Source organism: Carassius auratus, chromosome 32, assembly GCF_003368295.1.
Source record: "Carassius auratus strain Wakin chromosome 32, ASM336829v1, whole genome shotgun sequence".
Lineage (NCBI taxonomy): Eukaryota > Metazoa > Chordata > Actinopteri > Cypriniformes > Cyprinidae > Carassius > Carassius auratus.
In genome coordinates, this window is record NC_039274.1 from 17,733,320 (window position 1) to 17,759,474 (window position 26,155).

The 26,155-nt window shown below is 34.9% G+C and overlaps 2 protein-coding genes across 3 annotated transcripts; one reads left to right on the forward strand and one right to left on the reverse strand.

Moving 5' to 3' along the window:
- Positions 1-2,101: 2,101 nt before the first annotated feature.
- Positions 2,102-20,184, reverse strand: rph3ab (rabphilin 3A homolog (mouse), b). Of its 2 annotated transcripts, none has more exons than XM_026215723.1 (16): positions 20,027-20,184; positions 17,169-17,327; positions 16,083-16,212; positions 15,728-15,811; positions 15,502-15,646; positions 13,944-14,114; positions 13,603-13,776; positions 12,572-12,651; positions 12,143-12,217; positions 10,595-10,704; positions 8,400-8,526; positions 8,255-8,311; positions 5,821-5,975; positions 5,042-5,123; positions 4,062-4,158; positions 2,102-2,814 (listed from the first exon to the last, which is right to left on the reverse strand). In XM_026215723.1, exons 2-16 carry the CDS (start codon positions 17,315-17,317, stop codon positions 2,684-2,686), a joined length of 1,767 nt encoding a protein of 588 aa, XP_026071508.1. In that variant the 5' UTR covers positions 17,318-17,327; positions 20,027-20,184; the 3' UTR covers positions 2,102-2,683. The 2 variants fall into 2 exon arrangements, with proteins under 2 accessions (XP_026071508.1, XP_026071510.1); XM_026215725.1 differs by lacking the exon at positions 20,027-20,184 and adding an exon at positions 17,871-17,891.
- A 1,819-nt stretch (positions 20,185-22,003) lies between these two features.
- Positions 22,004-25,744, forward strand: LOC113052502 (group 3 secretory phospholipase A2-like). Its single transcript, XM_026216917.1, has 4 exons — positions 22,004-22,530; positions 23,324-23,456; positions 24,088-24,222; positions 25,021-25,744. Exons 1-4 carry the CDS (start codon positions 22,008-22,010, stop codon positions 25,610-25,612), a joined length of 1,383 nt encoding a protein of 460 aa, XP_026072702.1. The 5' UTR covers positions 22,004-22,007; the 3' UTR covers positions 25,613-25,744.
- The last annotated feature ends 411 nt before the right edge of the window (positions 25,745-26,155 follow it).

Sequence of the window (26,155 nt, forward strand, 5' to 3'; positions counted from 1 at the left end):
TATTATTCTGACATTAGTTCATTTATTATACGTAGTTGCAATCTATTTTTTGTTCAAAATGGTCTAAATGTATTACTATGTGAGTGTTTTCCACCAGTCTTGACCAAAATGCTCCCTTTTTGGGGACTTCAACCATAGCTATCATTCAAAATATATGTTCATTTCAACTTGTTGTTTCCAAGCAACAAACAATAAATGCTCTTTTTCAAGGATATTTTGTGTTCTTAAACTTAGTGTTTTTATAATACTAGTGTATGAAAATATCAAGGAGAATTGATTCCTCGTGGCGTGAACCGTTTAAAATTGTCAACAACGGGCGACCATACTTCTGGGGTTTTTCACCCTTCAGGGTTTTGAAAGCAGATAAGCAATGCATCTTTATTGCTTGAATGCACATAAATATATTTTTTTGTTTTTCAGCTTTGAAAAGTTTTTGTTTGAATATCCTTTCACGGTCATTGATGGCATTCTGTGTTATAGGACCAGGTACCACGTACAATATGAAATATATTGTCACCACAATTAAATCAGTTGTTTGTAACTTAAATATTTGCATGATGCCTTAAAGTATAAATCTGTAGGTCAACTGGGTCCTATTTCAGGTTTTCTGCATGTTTTATTAAGGTAAATTGCAAGCTAAATTTTATTTTGTATAAAGATATTTATTTGAGAAGCAAAATGATATAAGATATGGAGTCTTGTTTTCTGAGAAATTGATCAAAATGAAGTAAGTTTATTTTTAAAACGAGAACAGATATCAGCCAACAGGCTCAGGAAAATCAACTTAATTTAAAATGAAAACAAATATGTTGTTTAAACCAAAAACACATAATTTTGTTCAATTTCTCAAAAAAAAAAAAAAAAAGACTTAAAATGTTCAATTTGCATCTCTAGTAGATGTATCTTGATTTAAGGTATCTTTATTTAAGGATGTTTAGATGTTGTCAAAAAAAAAACAAGATATATTTTTTTTTATGCACGGAAAATGTAACATTTAATATCACAACTTTGATTTAAGACCTGTGAAAATGCTGCGTTAGAGCCGACCAGGATCAGTGTATTATCATCATTTGTGAAACTGAATTTGCTAAAATACTTCAAAGCTCCAAAACAAAACTCATGTTTGAGTTTCAACCCAGCTCAAATCACTCTTCAGTCTCTTTCAGCTCGAACTGAAGCGAAGTCATGTAAAGCGTCTCTGTTTTGAAGTTCTCAAAAAAACCCGGAAGTGTCATCGCCAAACGTTTGTTGGGGGGAGTGAATTATCATTTATTAAGGCAAATGAACTGTACCGACTATGATCAAAGACACTCTCATGCATAAGAGCTGGTTATAATGACAGCAAAGAATAGAAATGTGGAGGTCATTCCATTGTAACTGTGCTTTCCTTTCAGTGTTCACATGTGATTGGACTGCAGTACTTTTTCTTCTTACAGTAATCCTGGCTTGCGTCACAGCCATATGATGCATTGGACTATTTATAGTCTATCCTGTTTCATTTATCCATGACTGTGGTTGCCAATGGTCATCTCCACACAAGGCAATTGTATTGTCAACACATTATAGACCATAAATAGGATGCATGTTTGAAGAGTGTGCTTACATACAGTAATAGTGTTGTTGTAAACCAGACATACCAAGCAATGTGTTATAAAACTGTATTCATTAGATTAAAAGACCACCTAACCTAAGTCTAAAAGTATCATTGCAAAACAGATAATGGTGTGAAATGTTCTAGTCTGGACATTCTTTGGATTTAGTCTTATCTGTGCTGTGTAAACATCCCTACTTGTTGCTTCATATTTGTATGAAATAAATAGCCAGTTCTTTTGACCTAATATCAGGGTTATTACAGCTAACTAAAACTAAAAGCATAAAATAAACAAATAAATATGAAGTTGACTAGTTGAATAAAAAACTAGTATTTCAGCTAGTTATTTCTAATTCACTAAAATAAAAATAAATAAATAAATAAAAATAGAAACGTAAAAAAAAAAAATTATAGACATTTTTTATCATGACAAAAATGCAGCAAAATTCTACAATTTTAACTAAAATTAATGTAAAAACAGAAAATTTAAAAATAAAATCTAATTCACATATATTGACAAAAATATAAATAGTATATCAGTGAATCTTAAATAACACTGACTCATAAATAAGTTGCTAAATGTAATTAAGTAATGTACCTGACATTCTATATGGCCTGTAAACATTCTTAGACTGGTTAAAACTGCTTAAAATAGGGCTTATACTTTCTGTATCTGCCTCTTTTTTTTTCTTTTTCTTTTTTTAAGGAGAAGGACTTTCATAACACCTTTAAATGAGAGATTGCTAAGAGACGTGATATTAATGCATTCCCACAACAATTAAGATAAATATTTGGAGTTTCTACAGTTGTTCTTCAACTATAACTTAAAATCACAATGCTACTGTGGCCAGATTACAGAGCGTGACATATTTGTGCAGTTCTTTAACACTTCAGTGCTAACCTACAGACGTCTGTGTGGGTCACAGTGAACAGAAGAGCTCCAGACATCACGGTTTGTTTCATGAAAGCATATCACGTGTCAGCCAGACAAGAGCGAGATCGCTATAGCTCAGGATATGCAGTTAGTGGAGGGGAATGGAGTTGTAAAATGGGCCGAGTAGAACTTAAAGGCATGCAGAACGCTTTAAGAGCCTAATCACTGGAGACGTGATTCTCGTTGACCAGAGTATGCCAGCGCTCGATCTTCTTGTCTTTGTTCTTGAGGCATTCGTACCAGTGCTTCAGACGCTCACCTTTGGCAGTGATACCCAGCTGACAGCCTCCTGATTGAGAAATATTAGCTGTTTTAAAACATTTAATGTGTATGTGTACAATATACATTTAATATTTTACTCAAACATTTATTCTAAATAGAGGAATGAAATGAAAGCCAGTGATGAAAATATGTGACCCTGGACCACAAAACCAGTCATAAGGGTCCATTTTTCGAATAAATAATGAATAAATAAGCTTTTCATTAGTTATGATAGGACAATATTTGGCCTGAGATACAACTTTTTAAAAATCTGGAATCTGAGGGTGCAAATCTAAATACTGAGAAAATCATCTTTAAAGTTGTCCAAATGAAGTCCTTAGCAATGCATATTACTAATAAAAAATAGGTTTTAATATATTAACAGTAGGAAATTTACAAAATATTGTAATTAAACATGATCTCTACTTAATATCCTAATGATTTTTGGCATACAATTCAAATCAATAATTTTGACCCATACAGTGATTTTTGGCTTTTGCTACAAATAAACCCCAGCAACGTTTGTTTGTGCTCCAGGGTCACAATATAGCAATATGGTCAGTTTGAAGCATAATCTGGATTCATATTTACACCTAGTATCAACATCTTTTCAGGTTTTCAAAATCTGCTAAGGAGTTATAATGGAACAACTATTGTTTACAACAAGATCTACATTTGCATGGGTTTAAATAAAATCTAAGAGACTATAAAAACAACTTTAATGTAGCATTTTGTCTGTCAAAAAATAACATGCACAAAGCACGGTACTAGTGTTTACGAGGAGGCTGCATTTGTCCCATTCCTGGAAAACCTAAACTACCGGATGTTTTGACTACGTTATAGCTTTCCAGGAAATATAATGAAAAAATGGCGGCCTGAGAGCCTTTAACATGCTGTCTGTCAGAGACCATAACATACCTAATGCATCACAAAATCTGTTGTTCACGCACGGAAATTGACTTTTTATAAAATGTCTATTGCTAACTTCTCAGTTGTTTAAAAGTGTGAGAAAATGACCAAAGTTTGATCGAATTTTGTTTAATTTTCCAATGTTACACGATTTGTTTCATTTAATTAACCTTAAGCAGATTTTTACTAGAAATAAAGTGACTGTAGAGAGCTGCTGGGATGAAGCATTGTCGTAGAGTAAAACCCAGAATGAGCCTTTTAGCACTTCTGGTTCCATCGTCCTGAAGTCAGTGTTTTTTTTTATGAGTTTTTAATTAAACATGGATTCAGAAAAACAGGATAAAATGACACAATAAAAGTAAATACCTATATAGTCATTGCATTTGCCTATGTCATAGTCCCATACTGAGATGTCAAGAGTCTTTTTGGCCAGCTCTGCATGCTTAATTTCATAGCTGAATTCCTGCAAAACAACAGTTCAAATGGCAAAGCAAGGATAATCTAACAAATGTGGTAAAAAACAGAATAACAAGGCTTCAGTGTTGGACCAGATTATTTAAAAACACATTTAAATAAACGTCAGTATTGCATTGGTGTTGCACGATCATTTATAGCAGAATTCTTCTCGTTTTTTAATGAAAGAGCCATTTGAATTTGGGTTACTATTTTAAACATGAAGATAGACTGTATATCTGCTAGTGCTTTCAGTAGATTAATATATTTCATCATGATTAATCACACAATTTTGAAAGTGCAGAAAGTTTAAATCGCTGTATCATTATATTTAAGCCATAAAAGCCTGGTTATATAAAACATAAAACACATATGCACTTTTCTTTATATATGTATATGTCTGCATATTGACTATAAGGTTCAATAAATTAGTTAATAATAAAAATAATTTTTTTTTCGGACTATATTTTGTCAATTGAATTGCATGAATTGCTCATAACATTAAAAACTCTTGGCATTGGAAAATAAAAATGTGAATCTGATTCAAATGCTAGAAATAATGAAAATAAATCATGCTAAGATCTTAAAAAGTTCCAGAAGTTTCAGTCAAATTAGCCAAAGATGAATTATCACAATTAGAAGATCAGGCATGTGTCATATCATCTCAGATGTATTAAGTGAGCTGAGAACAGGATCCTGCTCTTCAACTTAATGGTTTAATAGTTTAGTATAATTAACCTGGTCAACTCTTGTTCAGTCAAACTGTTTGTATTTGTCTCTGCATTTTTGGGGGGTCATTGTACTCAGATGCAGAGTGCACACACCTACAAATAAACAACTGTTTGAGAAATCAATAAACAAATATGTGTCAGCATTACAAACGGAAAATATACCTCATTAAACTCTGGGTTGAGTGTCTTCTTCTTTATCTGTGTCTTGTTCTTCGCTTTCTTCCCCATATCAGGTTTCAGACATCTATATCCATTCATAGAAATATACAATCACATTTTCAAGCATTTGTTTGTCTTTTTAGATTTAAATTATTACAATTAAAATGTCAATTATATTTTATTTAAACTAAAATGTTTTTGTACTGTACAAATTGTCTAGAAATTATACTTATCTAGATCATAGTACAGTAACTAATGATTTGTTAAGAACTGTATAATGTTTAATAGTGTTTGTTAATGACTAAGGGAATAGTTCTACCCAAAAAAATAATTTGCTGAAAATTTTCTCAGGCCATCCAAGCTGAAGATGGGTTTGTTTCTTCATCAGATTTGGAGAAATGTTGCATTGCATCACTGTCTCACCAATGGATGCTCTGCAGTAAATGGGTGCCGTCAGAATGAGAATCTTTTGTTTTCCAAAAAACACAGTCTTTCACTTCTCAAGAGATTAACTGATGGACTGGAGTGGTGTGTGGATTACTTGTGGATTATTGTGATGTTTTTATCAGTTGTTTGGACTCTTTTTCTGACGGTACCCATTTACTCCATTGGTGAATAAGTGATGCAATGTTTCACTTCTCCAAATCTGATGAAGAAACAAACTCATCTACATCTTACACATTTTCAGCTAATTGAAATTTTTATGTGAATTATTGCCTTAAATTTGTTTTTCCAAACATATAATGTATAAAAATGTGTAAGGTTTACAGAGAGAAACTCACATTTTGACAAAAGGATCAGAATAACCATTTGCGTCCATTGCTGCTAAGTGAACACAGCGTATAACGCCTACAATGAGACGACCCAGCTGAGTGTTGTACATGAGGGATATCAGGATTCGTCCTCTCTCTTCCAGCTCAGCTCCATCCTTCCCAGTCTATACACACACGAAATCAAAGCAGTGTGGATGATAATGAGAGAACAGGAGTATTTACTTCTTGTAGAAGCACATTATTCTATACATATTGTATTTGCAGCTGGTAAACTTTACAATACACAACAAAATACACAGGAAGCTCAAATAATGAAACCACTATATGAAATAACTCTAGTGTGAATAAAAACTGGGTTGGGTTTTGTTTAATCTGGACTAATCTGAAAACCCCTGTTTTAATGAATTAATTGTATTGAATGTGCACTTAGAAGTGTGCTTTGAAACTTATCTAAGCTATATCTTAAAAAAACAAAAAAACAATGCACTTGCAGACGAAATATTAAAAGGCCACTTAAGTGACTTAAAAAGACACAATTTCATGACTGTAACACTTAAGCGCAATAATGTAAAAAATACAATTTTACTTTAAAATCATGTTTTCATAAGCTTTTTTCATGTTTTAAATAAGTAACATACTAATATATTCTAAAGCACGTTAAGTACTTATACGATATAATATTAACTAATATATTTTTCAGTATTACATTTAAAATTAATACATTTTAAATATACTGTATTCCAGCTTCATCGTTACAAATTCTATTTAATTACATGACATACAGTTATTACTAGAAATTACTTTAAAACATTTTCCTCCAGATATCATTGTTTCCTTCACAAAACATCAAACTGGATGCTAACCAGTCAGGTTTCAGGAGTTGCCATTCAACAGAGACTGAACTTCTCTCAGTCACGGAAGCCCTGTGGATTGCAAAAGCTGATTCCAAATCATCAGTTCTTATTCTTCTTGATCTATCTTCTGCTTTTGACACTGTCAATCATCAGAATCTTCTGTCTGCCCTCTCATCACTGGGCATCACAGGGATTCCACTTCACTGGTTTGAATCCTATCTTGCTGATAAGTCTTTCAGGGTTGCTTGGGGAGGAGAGGTATCCAAAGCACATCAACTTGTCACTGGGGTTCCTCAGGGATCAGTTCTTGGACCCCTCCTCTTCTCCATATTCACGACATCACTGGGTCCCATCATACAGGCACATGGATTCTCCTACCATTGCTATGCTGATGACACATAGCTCTATCTTTCATTTCAACCAGATGATCAAGCATTAGCTGCACAGATCTCAGGTTGCCTTGTGGACGTCTCAGCATGGATGAAAGAATATCACTTACAGCTCAACTTTGCAAAGACTGAGCTTCTTGTCTTCCCTGCCACTCCAACTCTACAGTATGATTTCTCCATACAGCTAAGTTCTTCTACAATTACCCCATCAACTTTGGTCAGAAATCTTGGTGTAACCTTTGATGACCAGTTGACCTTCAAAGACCACATTGTAAAGACTGCTTGCTGGTTGCATTGCACAACATCAGATAGACCAGGCCCTTTCTAACGGAGCATGCTGCACAACTTCTTGTCCAAGCCCTTGCCATTTCTAGGGTGTACTACTGCAATGCTCTTCTGACTGGACTTCCATCAAGCTCAATCAAACCTTCATCGAACCCAAAAGAGCCAATGTTACACCTTTCTTTATATTCTTGCACTGGTTACCGGTTGCGGCTCGCATCAAGTTCAAGACATTGATGCTTGCATATAAAACAGCCACAGGCTCAGCACCCGCCTACTTCCACTCTCTATTACGAATCTGAGATCTGCTAGTAAGAGACACCTCATGGTACAATCACAGAGATGGTCAAAATCTTTTTCCAGAACATTCTCGTCCACCATTCCTGGCTGGTGGAATTATGTTCCCACCCCTATCCGGAATGCTGAATCCCTGACGATTTTCAAGCGACAGCTGAAAACTCATCTTTTTTCTAAACTACTTGGCATCATCTTAACAAAAAAAAACAAAAAAACTTTCTCAGCACTGTGTCTGTTTGCCTCTTTAAGAAGAATCGCTTTATGTACCCCCCCCCCCCCCAATTGTAAGTAGCTTTGGATAAAAGTGTCTGCAAAATGACTAAATGTAAATGTAAAATCTATTTTAGTTTATCATAAATGCTTGTCAGCACATTCACCAGTACTTTAACCATATTTCAAAGACAATAGCCCTAATTATAAAATCACATTTAAAGATGTACTTGAGTCCTAATTGCATTTAATATCAATTTAAACTATAATACTTTCAATATAATTGCAAATAACATGCATTTAAGTGTCCAAAAACATGATATTCAATTAGTCTTAATATTAATGCAAGTATTTTGTTAGGTTGTGTTGATATTTTGGTATACACTTATAAAAATGAGTTTAAACGTTTACCTCATCTTCATAGAGGGCGATTCCTCGTGCACCGCCTGCAGTTGATGTTCTTTTTGTCTAAGGAAAGAGAGACAACATTTTTTACTCACATATTTGAAAGGGATATATATTTAGTGATGTTTGTTAATATAACTCAAAACCTCACCTGCACAACCCTCTCTAGACACACGTAAAAGTTCTTCTTCTGATTAAACTTGAGTTTTTTCAGCGCAACTCTGGTTTCTCCAATGAACTCATTGTGGCCAAACTTGTCTTCATCACAGACAGATATTCTGCGCAAACAAAATCCCTTAAAAAGTTAAATATGTATTCATGATTATGGTACTGAATGTCCAGCATAAAACATATCACTTGCATACTTTCTTTAGTCTATGATTAACTAGTTAACTGGCAGAGTTTTAATTGTTAACTAAAACTAAACCTGTTTAAATTGTTTTCAGAAATTTATATAATAACAAAATTAGAAATGCCTTGATAACTAACTGAAATAACACAAGTGAAAGTACTATAAAATTATTAACAGAATTAATTGATAAAAAGTTAACAGAATGAAGTTAAACAGAAATATATTTAAATTAAATTAACAGAAAGTTAACAGAATGAGGTTAAACATAAATATATATTTTTTAACATGACAAAAGCACATTATAAAAGCTATAAACTAAATAAAAACTGTATATTAAAAACTGTAATTCCAAATATTAATACTTTGTAAATATTTCTAAGCTGGTAAACATATGTAGTAATGCTTCACTAATGTTATATTATCAACTTATTCCATCGTATTTTAGCTGTGGGAATCATTTTCTGAAGATGATCAATAAGATAAGCGCTCAGTGCATCCATTATTGGGCTTTTGGTTTACTGTTTACTGGGAAAGTATTCAATTAGACTAAATGTAATTATTTTACCTGTAATAAAACATACACACAGGGTCCCAAATTAACAGTTGCACAAAATTAACATGAATTTCCTTTCCACTAATTGCTATATCTACACATATCTCTTCAGAAATGAGAAAGTAACTATATAAGTATATGTTTTCCCCCACACTGAACCAAATCATTCATTTCAATCCAGTATCACAGACTTTGTCAACTTACTGTTTTAATAACAAAATTAAAATGAGCTAACATGTTTAAAAATATCCAAAATCACACAAATACAGAGTTCTGGGATGAAACTCTAGATGGCGCAGTCTGATAGGTCTAACTCAATCTGACCTAATGACATCATTATCACATGGCACAGCTGATTGGTTCTCTCCTGTATTGGTAGCCAATGACCTCGCTGCTCAACATTCAAATATATGACTAGAGCTTGCAGTAGCAGCGCAGCTTGCTTCAGAAACCCTTCCTCTTCCCCAGCTCCACCTGCATAGATCTTCTACGAGGTGATTCATGTATGGCATATGGGGGTTATTTCCTAAATGTATATTTGGGTTACACTTTATTTTGATAATCCACTTTAGACATTCTACTAACTATAAGTAACTTTGTAACTACATGTCAACTACATATCAACTTAATCTCATTATTTGCAACGACATGTCTACTAACTCTCAAGGTAGACTGTTTGGGTAGTTTTAGGGTTAGTTGAATAAACTGACAAAGAAAGTGTTAGAAGATATTAAGCAGACAGTCTACTTATACTCTACTAACTGCTAGTTGACCTGTAGTTGCAAAGTTACTTACTGTTAGTAGAATGTTGTCACGTATGTTGATACAAGAAAGCACGGGAGAGATCCAAATGCAGGTAAAAAGGTTTACTGAGGGGCAATCCAAAAGAGTAAACAGTCCAGGCAGGGTCAAAACCAGAAAATCCAAAAACATAAAAACAAACAAAAACACACGGGAAGAGCAGACTTTGGAAAGTATCATACATACGACAAGGACTCCGTGACAAAGACTAAGACAGACCGGGTATAAATACACAGAAGGATAATGGGGAAACTGGAGACAGGTGGGGAACAATCAATTAACTAAACAAGGAGGAAGGTGACCAAATAAGGGAACAGGAAGTGATAAAATGACAGACACCGTGGGAACGGAGGACACCTAGTGGACACAGGGAACACAACCCAGACACTGTGACAAATGTATAAAATGGATTATCAAAATAAAGTGTTTTGAGCACTTTGAAATATTTGCAGCAGCAATATTTCTTACATGCTCACAGCAGCATGTTGTGGATTTATTGGCAGTATTGGGTGGTGTTGAGGAGATCCCTCTATGTAAAGCGATTTAAATGCCCAGAAAAGTGCTTTATAAATGTAAGGAATTTTAGTTATGTAAGGAACTTTAATTATGTACATTTTTTTGCAATGTGTGTGACTGAAACCTGAGGGTCTTGCGCTGCATGTCCTCGTCTGTCAGCCCATGGTACACCAGCGTCTCGTTCCAGGTCGGGTTGCGAGTGTTGCGTAGGGTCTTGGTGCGTAATTTATTTGACTGCATTGACAGCAAAGATGCTTTGTTTAAATGTCATTGCTTAACCAGAATGAAATAAGCTTTGAAAGGAAGCTTTTGCATTAATTAGGCCCGTCTCGTGAATCTAGAACTTCCTGCAAAGGATAAAAACTACTCTTGTTTTACAATTTGTATGTTTACATCCCGCAATTCTGACTTTTTCCTTAAAAATGCGAGATACAAACTTACAGTATTTTTCTTAGGAGTTTGTGGCCCGATTTCACAGAAGGGTCTTAGCTTAAGCCAGGACCAGGCCTTATTTAAGCAGCTCTTATAAAAAGGAAACCTTACAGGTGTGCATCTCGAGACAGAACAAGAACATATTTTAAGATATGTCAGAGCAAGATATTTTCAGTTGAGACGGCTCAAACATGCATTTTAGTCTGGGACTAGCCTTAAGTCTTGTCTGTGAAACCGGAGGTATATCTAACAATTAATATTTCACTTGCAATTGCATGTTATAAAGTGAGAATAGCAAGTTTATATATTGCCGTTCTGATATAGAAACACACAACTGCGAGTTTATATCATGCAATTCTGAGTAACCTTAAATCACATAATTCTGAGAGGAAAAGTCAGAATTGTGAGTTGCAATTACCTTTTAAAAAAACGTATCCCGTTGCCGAAATGGGCTTATATACAAAGTGCTACTATATAGTTAATAAAATAAATTATTAAAATATTATTGCAAATGGGTTATACATTTGTATACTAATCCTACTCTTTAGTCTTTACTAGATTATTCATATCTCCTTGTTCTCAATTTGTAACTTGCAAAGAAATGCAATACTAGATCAGCGATTATAACATTTTATGCATCTTAAATATCAGAACATAATATTATATAAGAATGTAATAATATATAATGCTATATAACTAATGCTTAAACTACACAAAGTTAGCTGGGAAGTCACTTAAACCTGCTTCATGAGACTGGCCTCTATGTTATTACATTATAATTTAAAAAATGAATATTAACTTTGCAGTTAAAGAAATGCAATATATATATATATATATATATATATATATATATATATATATATATATATATATATATATATTGCATTGCATTATATATTGCATTTCTTTAACTGCAAAGTTAATATTCATTTTTTAAATTATAATGTAATAACATAGAGGCCAGTCTCATGAAGCAGGTCTATATATATATATATATATATATATATATATATATATATATATATATATATATATATATATATATATATATATATAAACATAAAAATATTGTTTCTATATTTACAATTTTAATAAGTGTGGAAATGCATCATCACAGTCTGTCAAAAGGGCCCATTACAAAAGTGTTGAATTATTACTTTAAAAATTAATATTTATTTGTTAATATTTGAATGGCTCTTGCTTAGGTACATATGGTGCATTTAAAAGCCCACGATCTCACCTTGCTTGCACCCGGTAACAGATGAAGCTTAACATAAGGATCTGCCAGTCCATTCGAATCCATTGGCTTCAAACCCTTCAAGAAAATATAACAATAACTTAAAATCCTGTCACAACACAGCTTTCAAGCACAGTGCAATATTACTAACATGACTTTTAAAATTCTGCTTATTTAAAAGGAGTCGCAACTATACACATTCAAATTGACTTTGATTGTCATTATGGCCTATGAAGAGCATTAGACTCTCAAATTAAATATCAGCACAATAACACTCATCCAAATTAAATTAAAGGATCAGAACTAACTGTTGCATGGTAAAAATTGCATATCTCAATTATATAACAAAATAGTTAGCTTACAAATACAACAGGCAATGATATAATGTTCCTAAAATACTAGATACTTGTCAAGCAATACTTTTATAGATACCTTCCCTCTGATAATGCTGCAGTGGAGGCTGTTGTTCCCTTGGTCATACAGTAAACTGAACTCTAGTGACCCAAGAGTTGCTGAAACAAATGCAATATATGGCATTAGGCACAAGCATTTCATTAAGATTGAATGCATGAGAAGCAGAATCTAATCTAACGGATTTCAGTAAATGATATGAATAATGATGTTGCTGCTCTCTGTTGCACTTCATTTAATTGAAACACATGTGCATGCACACACACGCACACACACACACACACACACACACACACACAAACACACACACACACTTAAGTATTTCAAATTAAATGCAACAGTGAGAGCTAATAGTGCTAAAACATTTTGTTTTGCCAAATCCAAGTTATACCATGGAAAAATCATTTCTAACATACATAGATATTTTGTGATCACACACACCAAAACATATTTAAATATGTATAAGGACATATGTATAAGGCGAAGGCCTGTGGAAATGCAAAAAGTCTGCAAAAAGTCTGCCAAAAAAAAATAAAATTTTATATATATATATATATATATATATATATATATATATATATATATATATATATATATATATATGTGTGTGTGTGTGTGTGTGTGTGTGTGTGTGTGTGTGTGTGTGTGCGTGAGTGTGTGTGTGTGTGTGTGTGTGTAAATAAATAAAAAAATATATACATAATTAAATATACAAAATTCAATAAATAAATACATAATGGAGCATAGAAAGACATGTAAAAAACACTCCAATAAATACTTTTTTAAAATATATAAATATATAATTAAAATGCATAAATAAATATACAAGAAAAATCTATAAATAAATGGATACCTAAATATACAAAGAATTTTTTTGAAAATAGTGCTGTGACATTTTCTCAAATGACTTGCACAGCATTTTATGCAATGAAATGTATGTATATATATATATATATATATATATATATATATTCAAATAAGACAGCAGATCAATAAATTCAAAGAAGAACAAGACTCAAAGAAGAACAGGAGGTCAATGGAAAGCTGCTTACTTGCTTCATCGGAGTCATAGCTGTTAGCCTCCTCCTCGTCGTCCGCTGGCGGAGCGACCTGATGCTGGACGGGACGAGGCTTCTGCTCCTCTCTCTCTGCAGGATGGGCTCTTTCCTGCACATGAGATTCAGTGCTAACAGACTGATAGGCTCCTCTCTCTGCCTCCTGAGCAACTGATAGGAGGAAATAAAATATTAAATATAAAAAAAAAAAATTAGGCCACTTAAGAGATTTGCACAGAACAAGACATGCACCTGCTGTATGCTTGAGGCACATTCTTATGCAATTCTGTAAATAAATAATGTATATAGTTGTGTATGTGCATGTTTGTTGTATGTGCCTGATGGGACTGGTCTGGCCGCGTGGACGTTCACCGTCTTCTTCATCAGCACTGGGGCATTCTGGGAGCTTCCCGCATCTCCATCCTCCTCTGAGTAACTGCGAGTTTGAAGGTGAGAAGGTTTAGGAGCCACAGGTGGTTTTTGGGTGATCGGTGGATCCACTGTCGCCTCTGGAGTTTATAAAACAAACACACAGTCAGACACAGACTATAAACTACCAGTCAAAAGTTAATTGATTTCTGTGATTTCACGTGTCACAGAATGCTGACTAACATATTTAATATGTACATGTTGCATAACATTTATGTCACGTTTGCATTTGTGCTAATATTCAGGAAAACAGCATTGTATGATAATCCCTATATCATGTATTATAATCATAAAAAATAAATAAATAAATAATCATAGGGATATTTTGCCCAAACATCTTAAAATTTTTATCATTTTGATGGCATTTCTGTCCTAGTATAGTGTGACAAGTAAATGCATAGTTCACCCAAAAAAATATATATATTTTTATGGTTTTAACTTTAAACGATTGCTTCCGGCTAAAATAAGAGTCCTCTATTCATAACAATGCTTCCTTCAGCGAAAAAGTCATCTGTTCTGAATCAGGAGCGAAATCTGCACAAATAAAGCACCGTTTACAAATGAAGACAGTTCAAAACAGATCTAAGCATACATGTGGGTGGATTTTTTCACTGGAAGAAACATTATTATGGTTTATAGAAATTACAGTTATGTTTACATTTACATGAATTTATTTAGCAGACGCTTTTATCCAAAAGCGACTTACAAATGAGGACAGTGGAAGCAATAGCAATAGCAAAAACACCAAAAAAGAGCAATGATATATAAGTGCTATTACGAGTCTCAGTTAGCTAAACACAGTACACGTGGTAAGGGCTTTTAAAAAATATAATAAATAAAAAGAAAGAAAACAGATAAAAAAAGAATAGAGCAAGCTAGGGTTAGAGGTCTATATATAGTAGGTCTATATATAAATAAATATATATATATATATATATATATATATATATATATAATTGCATAATAAATGAAAAAATATAATACAAAAATATTAGAAAGGTAGTTAGATTTTTTAAGAATAGAATTAGAATAGTGAGTGTTAAAGTTAGAGGGTCAAATAAAGATGGAAGAGATGTGTTTTATGCTGATTCTTGAAGATGGGTAAGGACTCAGCTGCTCGGATGTTATGTTAAGTTATGTAATGAATTAATGATGAATTTGTTTCTTACAAATACAACTTTTGGCTTCATAAGTCATTAACTGATGGACTGGAGTGTTGTGGATTACTTGTGGATTATTGTGATGTTTTTATCAGCTGTTTGGACTCTCATTCTGATGGCACCCATTCACTGCAGAGCATCCAATGCTGATGCAATGCAGCATTTCTTCAAATCTGATGAAGAAACAAACTCATCTCCATCTTGGATGAACTGAGGGTGCTCACATTTTCAGCAAATTAAAATTTTTGGGTGAACTACTCCTTTAATTGTTCTGGGGTTGGATAAAGTCCCAGTTTGTCCGGCTCACTTGCGACCGGTGCTTGAGTCGGCACAGCCGCTGGAGGAGCTGCAGGGCTCTTCTGAGGACTGGGATCTCTGGAAATGGGCATCGGTGAGGGCAAGAACTGCTTAGGGAGACCTTTGAAGAACCAGGCTCCAGATCGCTTCCATACCTTTAAAGGGAAAATACGCGAGCAACATTTACAGACGGTTACATGTCAGATGACTTTCTTGCGATGCTTGTTATTCCCCACCTCTCTCTGCTCGCTGCAGATCTTGCAGAGCCACACAGACCGCGGCCGAGCAGTCGCCTGCACTCCACACTTGGTGCACATGTTCTGAGGGGAATAACAGGACGTACTTTTGAAGTCAGTTCATTACAGCACAGTATTATAAACAGTGAGCAGAATCAACTAAACAGCTGTCACACTTTCATGCAGTATTTTGAATCGAGCTTCTGCGGTGCTTTAATCAGATTCCATCAGCATCCCTTTTAGTGTGTTAGTTATCTATTCAGGATTTTGGTACATTTATCAAATATATAGCAGTCTCACAAGAATTCAAATGTTCTAAATATGAGGTTTCGTTTAATTTGGATTAGTTTCTCACCTTTTTACAGTCCTCACAAACCACTGATCTGTCTCCTCCGGCTCCCAGCTGCTCTCCACATAAAAGGCAGCGTGACACTCCGTCCCCACAAACGGCTTTTTTCATGTTGTCCAGACGATTCACCAGACGTCTGTCATACATAAAACAGAGGGGGCACATTAGTCATTATGTTAACAAATGCAGTGCCCTCTGCTTATATTGGCACTGTGGTAAAACATAAGCATGTTAATCTGCATGTCCTTGCTGTTGCTCATGCTTCACCGAATAATCTTTATTTCAAAATATTCACAATTATATATATACTGTATTTATATAGATCAAAGATGGAAAGGATTTTCAAGCATTAACACAATTAAAGTTGAACATGTCTTTACATTTTTTTTTTTCATATTTTAAAATGTGTCCTGTTTAGTTTTAGATTAGATTTGACATTTTTGATCAGGATTAAAAAAAAAAAAATTTAAGTCAACCAAAAAGTCTTGTCAGGTAAATTTAGCACACAAATCATTTAGATGGCATTAAAAGACTCTATTTAGGGATCAGTGCAGCTCTCAAAATAATAATTCATTTTAAATCTTGACACTATCCTTCTAACCACTATTTTCTACCCATTTGTCAACAAGTAGTTTAAAATATAGTAAAATTTAATATATATATTATGTATGTATTTTATTTTTATTTTTTCAATTTATATATGATCACTCTTTATTTTATATATTGGCTGAGTCTAATGAAGACTGAAATGGCCTACAAAAACATAATTTATGTTATGCATATTGCAAAAAAGTGTTAAGTGCATGTGAGTAAATGAGCAAGTTGCTATCCTCAGTGCTCAATGAAAAGTTATTCGAAACATTAAAGTAGACACTTTACTTGCATTTAATATGCTTAATATGTATTTAAAAATTACTTTTCAATACATAAAATATTTTTTCTCAAATATAAACAAAACCATATCCATCAACAGTCAGTTTTCTCGTTTCTTTCGAACATGAAAATATTAAAATGCATGTGTTATTTAACTTTAATGTATGTCATTACAAGGTGGCGATGACAATCGCTAAACTTCCATAGACTCTCTCGTACCCAATCCTCTCTTGCTCCATTGCCTCCATTTTTTCGGCCCGGACGATGACGCTGTTGATGATCTCCTTCTCCTCATCAGTCAGCTCTGCACCGAGACACGGTCCAGACTGCACATGGACACCTTTCGTGCCCATCACCGCGTCTGTCATTGTGAAATCACTGGAACCAGAATAACAGTCAATAACTGACAATGAACTAATCAAAAATAAATCAGCAACCCAAAGAGACATGTAAACTGTATATTAGTGCCTTTATATTATTAATTGTACTGCGCCTTAATCAAATTATTAAGCAATTAATTTTTGTACCATGCTTAACATTTTAACAAGAAGCAAGGGTATATGCTGGTTGCATTCGTCTTGTGTGTTTTATGATAAATTCAATAAAAATCATGAAATGCATTCATTCTTTATATATAACAAAACAGCACTTGCCACTCATTTTAGTGCTTATTTATAATACATGTTTTATATAAGATGTATGGATGAATAACTGCTTATGCATGCATGCAACTAAATAAATTGTAAATGAATAAATTCCTGTTTATTTAAAGAAATATCCGCTGATGTATCAAGATGTTTCAAATGGCTAAATGAAGTGAACTTCAACAGATATATGAGGCTAATGCATGTTGGGTGGTAACTCAAATCTGTACCAAAAGTAATTCACAAGTAATTTATGACACATGATAGACCAAATCACCCCGAACTACTTCATCGAGATCAGTTTACTATAAATAAAATGATTAATTAGTGTTATATGAAGGCCCAACCCTGCGGAAATTAACAAGCAAACAAACAGTGACCATTCTCATGAGCTTAAGTTATTCATGTCAGTGCACAGTGATGGATATTGTGTTTCTATCACTGTAATATTATCCACATATTCTCACGTCAGTCAGAAATGCAGGAGCACTTTGAGTTGTCTACTGTGTTGAAAGCACATTTGTCTGGCAGAAACAGCACTTTAATGCAGAAAGCTTATCTAGGCTTATCTGTTTTCTAAAAATGAATTGCAAGCAGCAAATTCAAACACTGCCAATATAATAATAATAATAATAATGTGAGCCAATTATCCACACTAATCAAATTAACCTATCCAAAGATTGGAGATACATTCCTCTCTCTCTCTCTCTCTCTCTCTCTCTCTCTCTCTCTCTCTCTCTCTCTCTCTCTCTCTCTCTCTCTCTCTCTCTCTATATATATATATATATATATATATATATATATATTTATTGTATATTTATTGTATATATGTATATATGTTTTTTTTAGGTGTTGTGTGCAGGCCCTTTTTAAGTGATTTAATTTGTAATAGTTTATTTTGTCCAGATTGATGTCCTTGACTATCACTGATATTTTAATATCTGTTCAGTTAGTCCTGTCCTAGTTTCTCTTTGCATTGATTTTGCTGCACTAGATAAAGGTTTATATATAGTTATGTGTGTAGGTGATGTGAAATTTTGAGCAGCATCTCTCTCTCTCTCTCTCATACATGCACATTAACCAATGCATGTGCTTTTAACAATTCATTTGTCACCTTTCAACTGCTAAAAGCTGAAAAGGGGCCAGTAGCCCACTTAAGACATTAAATTAGTAGTAGTCAGTATCTAAAATATACATTTTAACCCCATTTTAATAGTTTAGGTTTATAAATTATGTTTGGTTAGTATTATAATGGAAGCTGAAAATGTCAAACACTAATGCTCACATGGAGAAATTAATATTTGATGTATTACTTCTTTAGAGAACTATTCATATACGTAACATTAAATAACACAATAGCTACAGGAACAAGTCCAAACTGTCCTGGATCTGCTCGATACAGTCTGTGTGCAATCAATCAGTCAATACAAATCTAGAACTAAACAGTGTCTTTCCACATCACTGCTCTACAGTGACATACAACATAACTGACTATTTTTCCTGAAATGCACAAGGGTTATTTTGTGGGTAAACGCCTTACATCAAGAGCAGTCAGATGATGGACATCTCTTTAAACGGCAGTATTATTTATTACAACATGTACAGTCATTGGACAGCGAGAATCTACGCCTTCATAAATTTCCTTCTGAGTTTTACTGTAAGGAAAATACACGACTCTCTGACATGAAACCGATGCGGATCGATAAATCAGAGAAAACCATCCCAAAACTCCACCCGCAAACGAGCAGAATGACTAAATACTGTATGTGATGAGAGGAACTAGGTCAGTTTGGATGCCTCTGAAAGCAAGTGCCTGGTCGTTCACTCCCATTGAACAAAAAACCCTATGTTGTAGTCTAGTATGAATTACTCTAAATGCACAAAGCATCCCGAGCGCTGCGCAATAAGAGCCGAAGCGCTCGCGATCTCCTCTTTATTTCCATCAGATCTGAACGCACCTTGCCTCTCTCAACGTGAAGCAGAAGCAAAACCCGCATTGAGATGACACACCTTCCGCTTATCTTCTGTTAGACCCCAGCATGCTGCTTCTTACACTCCTACAGCAAACTCGAATGCGACCGTCGATAGACATCCTTCACCCAAAGCTCACAAATTCATATTTTTACAACAACCATTGTTCAGCCATTATGGATGACTGAGGGCGGAATGCATTCGTACTGACTTATCATAGCTCAATTATCACCTCCTCATCTGATGTGAAATCAAAAGACACCGTTCTTGTTTCATGCAGGTTTTTATGTAGCTATTAAAGAAATGGCAGAACTCATCAGGTTTGAGACCCAAACGCGTGCGTTATGCACATAATTCATGACGTTCATCAATTAGAAAATGATACTTTTTGCATGCATTTTATTAGTAAGCGTGTCTGAAAAAAGACCCAAGTGAGGGAAATGTTATTTCGAGTATTCTTACCTGATAACAACCGCCCACTTCTGAAGCAAACAATGCGGACTGCCCGAGTGAGGTCAGTCTCAGCGACTGCGCATCTGAGAGCGGCTGGCCGTGCTCATTCAAACGCTCGTGCACATCACAAGCCACACACTCTTTCAGCAGACGCCTCTGAGCTTTGCGTGGAGCCCTCTTTACCTATTATCACACTGTGTTAGTTTTACCCAGGCAATATATATTTACATCACATCACTGTAGAGAGCTAGAGTTGGTTTTCATCGTATAAAAAACCATAAAATGGATTATATGCAATAAGTGTCCGTGTGCACAGACAAGCATTGTATGCATTTAAATAGACAAGTGTGGAAAATTCTGGCAAGTGTGCTGAGCATGAGTCACTCAGTCCGTGCACGCGGAGGCTCTTCAGGCAGATCTCGTTCGAGGAGCTGGAAGTCCCGTGGGAAAAGCTGTTCTTGAGTCTTTTTGTGTTTGCATGGATGCATCTGATGGCATTAATTGTTAGTATGCGTTCTGCACTGAAGAACATTATCACCAAGAGATTTTTAGCACCAGTAAAACAGTGCATGCTGAGATCTTTTTAATAGTGCTTCTCCTGAACATCCTGCTTCTCACATTGTTCTCTTGAGAGAAATACTCTATAATGGACATATCTGTCTCCTCTAAAGTTTCAGGAAAGATCTCGACAACGTCACAATGTTCTAAGATTTTTAATGTTCTCTCATTTGTCTTCTCTAATGCTTTATAAGAGATCTTAACTTTCCTTCCAAGACAAATATCATTCCTGGTGCATCTAATGTTCTGACCAGACATCTTGTAACCATCCAATTCATCCAAAACTGAGTTAGAAACCGATACCTTCATGTATTTTTCTTTCTCAAGATCCCAGTATAAAAGCTGTCACTTCATGATCTTAAAGATGTGGCTGTCTGTTACGTGCCTACACACCAATCACTTCCTCAATCTTCTCCTTTGGTCGGTCATAGAGATGGATCGCTCCTGTCCAGTCATCTATCCACCGTAATAAAACAGCTTAAGGCTAGGCATATGATTTGCCTTTGTCATTTTGTGCCATGTGTCAATGAATTGTATATTCCATAATACCATGATTTTCACAATAGAGAGACCAACTAGTCAAAATCTATTTATTCAAATTAGGATTGCAACTCATAATAATTCAATAGTGACTAACTAAAATATAATTATGAATAGTCAAACCAAAGCTTTAAATGATAATGCAGCTTGCCATATACAGTGCCCGCCAGATGTGAGAGAAACATCATCTGTAAAAAAACAAAAACAAAGAAGTCCTGTAAAATAGCACGAAGTGGTCATACTTCATCACTACCAACATACTGTCTTCTGGAAATAAATCACCCAATAAATAAACAATAAAAGCCAACAAAAAAGGTCCAAGTTGATTATAAAACCTGGCAACATAACACATTTTGTTACTAATATCATGTGCTGCGTTGTAATGTAAAGTGTAATGCATAAATAAGTAATGATTTACTGCTATTTAATTACTTGTCCCTTGAAAAAGTAAAAGACTAAGGAGTACTCTTAGGTTCATGTCTAGCCTTGTATTGTCGAGGTTAAATATGAGATTGAGTAAATAATTAGTAATAAGTAGCCAATGCAATACTTTAAGAATAATGTAATTACACTGTTGAAGATATAGGCTAGCTAGTAATTAACTGCTTTTTAGAGTATAGTTATTTAGAAGTCTGCTGTAAAGAAGAAGTGAAACAATGCGTCAACATCATTTTAAATTGTGGTTTCAAGGGCTTTTTGATTGATTTTATCGGTTCATTGCGATCCCTCGGTAAAAACAGAGTTTGGATGATTTCGAGTCATGTGACTCATGTCATTTCAGCTATAGCCCAGTAACAAGTTTTAACATGCAGCTAACAGAAATGACATTTTCATTTGACAGATCATTCGTGCATGGACTGAAACAGACTAGATGGGGTTTATCTCTGCAGCAATGTCACTACATCTCCAAGATACGCGGATCGGAAGTCTGTTTCTTGCTGTTAGTCTTTTAGTAGTGGTACTATGCTGTTGCAGTGCGGTAACAGTTCAGAAACCTGCACCCTTTTGCATCCTCATCAATTCAGAACAGAGGAGTTCTCAGGTGAGCTTTCTCATCCACTCACCGGACACTTCAGCATCTCCTCTCTTTTACTGGAGCAAGTGGACTTCAGAGAAACGTCTCGAAGGTTGTTTGAGGAGCAGCGACGGGACACTGGTCACGCGTTATCGGTCACTCTGCCGTCACGAGCGCGCGCGGGACGATGAACCAATGCACTTCAACCTACGCGCGCTGCTGGAGGATGCCAATCTGTGTGATATGAACATGCATATCAATTCCGCTTTGCACAAAGAAGACATATATCAAGGCCAGCAGATGGATTCAAGAGCAAAAAGTCGCCAAAAACGCGCGTGGGTTTTCCCGGGAACACTTTGGTGTGGACGTGGCACCAGCGCCAATGACTATGAACAGCTGGGTAGGTGTGCATCCATCGGCGAGCTGCCATTGGTCAGTTCACCACAGTTATCATTTGGTGTATTCCTTTTCAAAGATGAACATGTTGTCCATGTATAAACTCAATTAGTCAAGTAATTTTGCTGTTCAAACCGGTACGAAATAAACCATGCTGGAAACAGTCATGCACCCATCAATCTTTTAATATTCAAATGTCGCAGGCACATGCAGAAATATAAGGCTATTGCTATATATATATATATATATATATATATATATATATATATATATATATATATATATATATATATATATATACACATATGTGTGTGTGTGTGTGTGTGTGTAATTATATAGAAACTATTTTAAATGTCAAATATAACAGCATTTAACACTAACATGTTGGAAAGCGTGAAAATGAAAATAAAGGTCAACAATAAGACAGAAATTACAAACTTAATTTATAGCAATATCCGTCTTTATTTTTGTTATTTGCTATACTTTCCAGAGATATAAATCAAAATGTAATTTTCATGCCAAAGTGTGCGTATAGGCGTGGTGGAAATCTGTGAATGTACAGTATGTGTGTTCAGAAAAAGATGTGGGAGGTCCTGCAACATAACCTGAAAAGTACAGTGAGTAAATCAGTTTGATGACGGAGTGTGTCACACAGGTCAAGAACTGTGGTTTGTGTGCAAAATATCCCACTGTGCTTTGCATGTGCAATTACATTGACAATTTGTATAATAATAATAATAATATTACAGAATTGTAATGAATCAATATTTGTAATTCTTTTCATGTTGTTGTCTCAGGTATGTTTGTGCATGCAGATCGATGCTGTCGAGATCATGATCACTGTGAACTCATCATCCGCTCGTTCTCTGTGGACTTCGGCGTGTTCAACCCCTCTCTGTTCACTCTCTCTCACTGTGACTGTGACCGCAGGTGAGCACATGAGAGGCATCTTCAGGACCTCAGGGGAGACTCTGCAGAGTCAGAACTCATCACCCGTATGGCCCTTAAGAGCATTATACTGTTTCTTGTTAGAGATAAAGAATATAAAGAATATATTTGCCCACATTTCAGTGAGAATGCATGACATTTATACATTTATCATGTCTGCAACAGTCTATTTGAGTTATGACAATGTATAATGAAATTATGTTCGAACAACAAAGTACATGTTAGATAACAGCATTAAACACTAACATGTCTTTCCATTTACTGAAAGAAAAAAAAAACATTGACTGCGAAATTTCTAAGTTATCAAGATAGTTTTATTGCATTGTTACAACTTTAGAAATTTCAGTTTAAACTGCACATAATATTACGCTTGGTAAAGACCGATATGTGAAATGTCAGCAGAACTTTTATTGATTTATTTTACTTGCAACAATGCACTTGTTTCAGTTGCGGTAACAGATTTAATTCAATGTGTAAGAAAGCAAATACACTGTGTTTAATGGAAGGTTTAGCTCACATTGAGACACAAAAGCACTGTACATTTCTAATTGTGACACTATCATGCGAATCATATTTATTTCTGTCTTATCTTCCCGTCTGGTCTGTTTTTTAGATTTAAACGATGCCTTCTCAATGGTAATGACACCATCTCCAACATGGTGGGCTACAGTTTCTTCGACGTCCTGAAGCTCCGCTGCTTTGAGCTGATCCAAAGGAAGAAATGCACACAGTACAACTGGTTTGGACTGTGAGTGCACTAAATTAAAGCATGCATTCCAGAAATTATGCTTCATGCTTTTTTTTTCTGTTTGCATCATAATTGTATATAATTATATAATCCAGATAATATGAAACATTTACATCAGTTTGTTCCATAGAATTGCATGACATCACTATAAAGTATTGTGCTCATAGTCATAAACCATGTGTTTTCAACATTTACAGAATGAAGCCCACTATATAAAAGTGTTTAGTTTTCAGCTGGTTCAAGTATTAACCGTGCATCCTGTATTTTACTACATTCATTGTCCTACTTGTCTTACATGTCTTAGAGGTTTGCATATATTTGTTTGGACATGATAATCACGGTATTGAGTTGTATTGCTGCTGGTAGGTTGTGTTTCAGAGGCAGTATGTTACCTAAATAAATAAATCCTGGAGTCAAGTCTCAAGTTGCAGTGCACAAAATAAAACAAGACATGTCAAGGCTATAGCTCACCTCGAGCAAGTGGTGTTGAGTCCTGCGGAGAAATCGCTTTAAATAAAACATGCAGGGGTTACATTTTTGTAAGAATGTACTAACAATCAAACTCACAACAGTCTGAACATGAGCAGGGTCATGTTTTTTTCTGGCAGAATGTCCCAAGTTGTATGTGCTGCTTGAAAACCATTACCTTATCTATTTCCCATTCACCGTGGAACTTGTTCATTATAATCTTTTCGTAGTGAATCCTATCTGATAAAAATGTTGTCAGCAATGTGTTTTGTTATGTCTACTGGCCTCTAGTCCAGAGATACACTTGTGCTTTTCGATCTCTTCCTGCAGGTGCACAGTGGTCCAGACAGCACCTGTGGCAGTATGGAAAGATTCAACACCGTACATTTCTACCGCTCTGACTCATGAGAACAGCGGCACCCCTGGCCTTTCATGCAATGAAGTGCCAATCAAACGCTCACACAGCGGCAAACAAAGAATCTCTAAACCTAAACGAATTCAACTGACAAAAGACCATAAAACCTGCCCTCCAGTGTACTATGCAACAGGGGAAACATTTCAGCCAAGTCAAAAGTTGGTGAGCCAAATTGAAAAAAGGAAGAAACTACAAACAAATGGAAATCGAAAAGAAAGAAAGAAGTCACTCGTTTCCCAAAGGAAGGCATCCAAAGTAAAGAAAATGGTAACTCAGAAGTTCAAAATGGAAACTACTCTTCAAAGCACCCAGAGAACCCCAAAAGCAAGTGTCACTCACTCCCCCTCAACCTTATCTAAAACTAAATTACTCTCAGTGCAAAAGGCCACTCAGTCCAAACAATTGACCATAGCTAAATCAGGTGCAAGGACACTTAAAAATACGCGAACAATAGGTAAAAAGAAAAAGCTCCACAAGGAAAAACGAATTCAAACCCCGAAAGCATGATGAGTTAAGAGACAATTCCTTAATGCATGTACAGAAAGTGTGCATTAAATGTGCATTAAGTGTCAGAAGGTCACAATAATCAACCGAAATCATTGCTCTTTTATACACAGTCTGTAATGACTTTTACAAGCAGGTGCCAATGAATATAATTATAAAAACCATACTAAGCAATGACACATGCTTTTAAATGTATATTTACCAACAAACTCCATATATGCACATACACTTACTGTATTTGCATGTTCTAATGCTGTGATTAATGAAAAGCTAATGAATTGCAATAGCTTCTGTATTATAATTTGGACTTATTTTACAAATTAAATATATGTAATTTGTTCTATATCTGCACAATTTAAACATTCCTAAAAGAAGAAAGGTGGGCAACACTGCTAAACTTGTAGGGGCTGTGTTTGAACCACAGCCCAGATTTGGGTTTCACTAGCATACAGTATTTTAGGATTAGGTGTTTAAGAATATATTGTGTAACCCAGGTTATAGCAGAAAGAAGCAGACCTGGGTTACAATGGGCTCAGTGATATTAAA